Here is a 5,349-nt window from a genome sequence, read left to right as displayed (position 1 = left end):
ATTCTCCTGCCTCAGCCTCCCGAGTAGCTGGGATTACAGGCACTCGCCACCATGCCTGGCTAATTTTTTTTTTTCTTTTGTGACAGAGTCTCGCTCTGTCACCCAGGCTGGAGTGCAGTGGTGCAATCTTGGCTCACTGCAAGCTCCGCCTCCCAGGTTCACATCATTCTTCAGCCTCAGCAGCCTCAGCCTCCCGAGTAGCTGGGACTACAAGTGCCCACCACCATGCCTGGCTAATTTTTTTTGTATTTTTAGTAGAAACGAGGTGTCACCGTGTTAGCTAGGATGGTCTCGATCTCCTGACCTCGTGATCTGCCCGCCTCAGGCTCCGAAAGTGCTGGGATCACAGGTGTGAGCCACCGCGCCTGGCCACGTCTGGCTAATTTTTTGTGTTTTTAGTATAGAAAGGGTTTCACCATGTTGGCCAGGCTGGTCTCAAACTCCTGACCTTGTGATCCACCCGCCTCAGCCTCCCAAAGCACTGGGATGACAGGCATGAGCCACCGCGCCCAGCTTACAAAAATGTTTTTGAAAGGCCTCGGCATTAACTTTACACCCATTCCCAGTTCTGCCAAGAAACATCCACCTGCATGTCTCCAGGGAAAGGGCCGAGGCGGGGAACGAGTGCAAAGGGGCCAACGCAGCCCCAGTGGCCAGCACGCAGCTCCCCAGCTCAGCCCCGCATGGCTGCAGTCACACAGGTTGCTGCTCCACCGCACGCACCTTCCCGTCTGCCCCGCAGCAGGGCGCCCGGCAATGCCGGCAGCTCAGGCTTCTCTCTGGGCACTCGTGCTCCAGGTGGCGCTCCTTTTCACCCAGGCGGACCAGGCCTTTGCATGCAGGACATTCGGTCAGCATGAGCGGGCAGCGGCCTTCGTGGCAGCTCTGGCAACAAAAGGAGAAAGTGTCAGTAGAACTCGCGTGGGACATTCGGGCAGCCACAGCTTCACCCGAGGACACCAGGCGATATAATGCCGGTTTGGTGTCTGCATGCGGGTCCTGGGTGCCATCCTCCCCGCCTGTCCTGGGGGCCGCCCTCTGCAGGTAGCTCTCAGGGCTCCCACAGGTGGGACGGCAGGAGGAGATTGGTGCGTCCTCGTCTCCACTCTCTCCGCCCCACCCTGAGCTGAGGGGATGCTCTGCCACGGGGGTCTCTGTGTGGGTGCCTCGTCACCGCCAGGCTCCCCTATCTGCCCCCTAAAACAGCCAAGTGCACAATCCCTGCTCGGCACCAGCGGGTCCCTGCCACACACACCAGCTCCTAACCGAGAAAGCAGGCCACGCTCTTGCTCTGATGACCAAGCACAACACGGTCCAGGCTGAGTCTTGCCAGTCCCAGCCCCATCCTCACTGTAGGCGGGAGGTGTGAAGGGACAGGGAACACGCACAGGAGATAGCATGAGGGCAGGTGGCCTCTGCCTCCAGCACCAGGAAGCCAGCAAAGGCCTGAGGCACAAGCCCACCAGGCCAAGGTGCCAGGAGCTAGGCCTGGGACAGGCTGGTTCTAGCTGCACAGCACATGCATTGGAAAGGGCCTAAGCTACAAGGAAGACAGGCGAGGGCCAGTGACACACAGGAAGGTCACTCAGGAGCCCACACATTACCACACACTGAGCCACCCATGAGCTGGGCAGAGGCCCTGCCCTCCTGGAGCTGACAACCTAACAGAGTGACCACCGGTGCCGGAACACCCGGGAAGGCAGGCAGTGGAGGCAGGGCCGGGAAGGTGCCACAAGATGCGGTCTAGGGAGGCAGGAGCCGGTGCTGCAGCCTAAGCGTCAGGCGAGGCAGAGGACTGTGGACGTCCACAGATGGCCAGGGTGGCAAGGGAAAAGGACACAGAGGGAAAGGAGGCCGTGCCAGCTCATCGCCACACCCAAGCCAGGAAGAATCTAGAATGTAGGATGCAGAACCCAGCCACCTCTCTGGCCCACTGCTGCCCCTGGCAGGGCTTCCTGGACCGTTTTGAGGGCTCTGCCCGGATGTGAGGGGTCAGGACAGCAAGGTGACGGGATGTGGCTGAACCCTTCCAGGACTGCCTGGCAGCTGCGCTTCTCACAGACTCTAAGGTTGGGAAGCCGCGTGGTCACAGGAGGAAGAACGGGGTGGCAGGCACCACAAAGGTGCTAGTGGAAGGGGAGAAAGGGTGAGATGCAGGACGTGTCTGGGGAGCCACGTGGACCTGCTGGCAGACTGAATGTGCTCTTACAGGGACACAGAGAAGTCAAGAAGGACTCTCAGGCCTCTGGCCCAAGCCACAGGAGGTGCCTGCCGCCTGCCTCCATAAGGGGCCGGTGAGGTGTGGAAATAAAACTAAACAAGGCTTTTTGTTTTGTTTTGTTTTTTTGAGACAGGGTCTCACTTTGTCACTGATATGGTGTGGCTGTATCCCCACTCAAATCTCATCTTGAACTGCAGCGCCCATAATCCCCGTGTTGTGCGAGGGGCCCGGTGGGAGGTCACTGAATCGTGGGACGGGTTTTTCCCGTGCTGTTCTCATGACAGTGACTAAGTCTCATGGGCTCTGACGGTTTTATAAAGGGCAGTTCCCCTGCACATGCTCTCTTGCCTGCTGCCATGTGAGACGTGCCTTTCCCCTCCTTTGCCTTCCTCCATGATTGTGAGGCCTCCCCAGTCATGTGGAACTATAAGTCCATTCAACCTCTTTTTCTTTATAAACTACCCAGTCTCGGGTATTTCTTCATAGTAGTATGAAAAATGGACTGATACGGTCAACTAGGCTGGAGTGCAGGGGTGAGAATATAGGTCACCGCAGCCTCGACCACAGCCCCCACATAGCTGGGACTACAGGCACACACCACCACACCCAGCTAAATTTCTTTGTATTTTTGGTAGAGCCATCTTGTGTGTTTTTTTGTTTTGTTTTGTTTTTTTGAGATGGAGTCTTGCTCTGTCGCCCAGGCTGGAGTGCAGTGGCCGGATCTCAGCTCACTGCAAACTCCGCCTCCCAGGTCCATGCCATTCTCCGGCCTCAGCCTCCCAAGTAGCTGGGACTACAGGTGCCCGCCACCTCGCCTGGCCAGTTTTTTGTATTTTTTTTTAGTAGAGACGGGGTTTCACCATGCTAGCTAGAATGGTCTCGATCTCCTGACCTCGTGATCCGCCCATCTTGGTCTCCCAAAGTGCTGGGATTACAGGCTTGAGCCACCGTACCCGGCCATTTTTTTGTATTTTTAGTCGAGACAGGGTTTCACTGTGTTAGCCAGGATGTTCTCAATCTCCTGACCTTGTGATCCACCTGCCATAGCCTCCCAAAGTGCTGGGATTACAGGCGTGAGCCCTCACGCCCAGCAGTAGAGCCATCTTGCCCAGGCTGGTCTTGAACTCCTGAGCTCAAGCAATCTGCCCACCTAAGCCTCCCAAAGTACTGGGATTACAGGCATGAACCGCTGTGCCCGGTTAGATTTAAACATGTCTTTTGGGAGAAGTCTGCTATGACTGGGAACAGAGAAAGGGAATGGAAGTCAAAGGAACATGGAGTTGAAAATCTGTTAAGTTTCTTGAATCATGATAAACATAAAATGCATCATCTTAACCATTTTTAAGTGCACAGTTCTGTGGTATTAAGTACGTTTCACTGATGTTACATAACCATCACCACCATCTACCTCCACAACCCTTTCCGTTGTAGAAACCTGAAACCCTATCCCTGTTAAACCCTAACTCCCCATTCCCCTCCTCCAGCCCCCAGCACCATCCCCTGGCTCTGAATTTGACCACTCCGGGGACTCTGTCAGTGAATTCATGCAGTATTTATCTTCCTGTGCCTGGCTTAGCTCACTGAGCACAACCCTAAGTTTTGAGGCAGGAGAGACTACAGCACATTCTGTACCGATGGGTGCAGCCCGGAGAGAGGAGGACAACATGCTGAGAGGAAGGTTCCCGAGAGGCCAGGACAGCAGAAGACCTGGCTGCAGGGCCCTTCATGGGGTGGGAAGCGGGGGTCAGCAGCTCCATGGAAAGCTGGCTACAGCTCAGAAGCCCCAAGTGAATCAGGAAAGGGTTAATGACACCTCCCCTGAGAGGGAAGACCCTGCTCTGGACAGCACAGGCACTTGGGCTGGCTTCCCTTCAACCTCCCTGGGGAGTGTTCCTCCCAAACCTTCACACAGATGCTGCAACTACTCCTCAGAGGCGCCCCAGGGTACACGGGCCCGGCCCTCCAAGACCTCCTGTAGCACTGGTCCAAGCTAAGCCTGCCAAAGGAACCAACTCCCTGCGCCTTGCACCCTGCTACCCACTGACGGGACAGGACCCGGCCTCGGCCGCACTAGTGTGTAATGAGCCATCATCAAGCTGAGTCAAAGAGGAGTCTCAACAACTACTATGGCTTATGAAACAACTATTATGGGTTACAAAACAACTATTATGACTACAAAACAACTATTACGGCTTATGAAACAGAAAAACGAATGCACAGTCAGTGTTCTTAGATTTAATTAAAAGACTGTTCTTTAGGCCGGGCGCAGTGGCTCACGCCTGTGATCCCAGCACTTTGGGAGGCCGAGGCAGGCTGATCACGAGGTCAGGAGATCGAGACCATCCTGGCTAACAAAGTGAAACCCCATTTCTACTAAAAATACAAAAAATCAGCTGGGCGTGGTGGCGAGCGCCTGTGGTCCCAGCCACTTGGGAGGCTGAGGCAGGAGAATGATGTGAACCCAGGAGGCAGAGCTTGCAGTGAGCCAAGATTGAGCCACTGCACTCCAGCCTGGGTAACAGAGCAAGACTCCATCTCAAAAAAATAAAAAAAAAGTAAAAATAAAAAAGACTGTCTTTTAAAACATAATAAAATGGCTGGGCACAGTGAGTTCCCACCTGTAATCCCAGCACTTTAGGAGGCCAAAGCGGGAGGATCACTTGAGCCCAGGAGTTCGAGGCTGCAGCGAGCTAGGATTCCATCACTACATGCTAGCTTGGGCAACAGAGCAAGACCCTATCTCTAAAAATAATAATAATAATAAAATGCTCATAGATGAAATGATATGACATCTTCATTTGCTTTAAAATAAGACAGAAAAGAAAAAAATATGTGTCAGGGTTGAAGGGCTGAAAGAAGGCTGGCGAAGGCTGGCTGGTGCTGTGGGGCAGCGTGCAGGCCTATGGGGCAGCGGCATGCCTCTATTTTCAGCCTCACTGCTCAGATGCGCTGCATGCTTGAAATGTCAAAAATAAAATACTTCTTGGCCGGGCGCGGTGGCTCACACCTGTAATTCCAGCACTTTGGGAGGCCGAGGCGGGCAGATCACAAAGTCAGGAGATCGAGACCATCCTGGCTAACACGGTGAAACCCCGTCTCTACTAAAAATACAAAAAAATTAGCCGGGC

At 54.4% G+C, this 5,349-nt stretch overlaps 1 protein-coding gene across 2 annotated transcripts in view; it reads right to left on the bottom strand.

Moving 5' to 3' along the window:
- TRAF2 (TNF receptor-associated factor 2) overlaps window positions 1–5,349 on the bottom strand; it is a 46,533-nt gene that overhangs the window by 18,462 nt on the left and 22,722 nt on the right. For both annotated transcript variants that reach the window (XM_011985101.1, XM_011985102.1), the window contains one exon: window positions 724–885. In XM_011985101.1, the coding sequence (XP_011840491.1) occupies window positions 724–885 (162 nt within the window). The remainder of the gene's footprint in view (window positions 1–723; window positions 886–5,349) is intronic.

The sequence above is a fragment of the Mandrillus leucophaeus genome, unplaced genomic scaffold (genome assembly GCF_000951045.1).
Source record: "Mandrillus leucophaeus isolate KB7577 unplaced genomic scaffold, Mleu.le_1.0 Scaffold28, whole genome shotgun sequence".
NCBI lineage: Eukaryota > Metazoa > Chordata > Mammalia > Primates > Cercopithecidae > Mandrillus > Mandrillus leucophaeus.
Note: the sequence above shows the minus strand (reverse complement) of the source record. Positions and strands in the feature narration are given on the sequence as shown.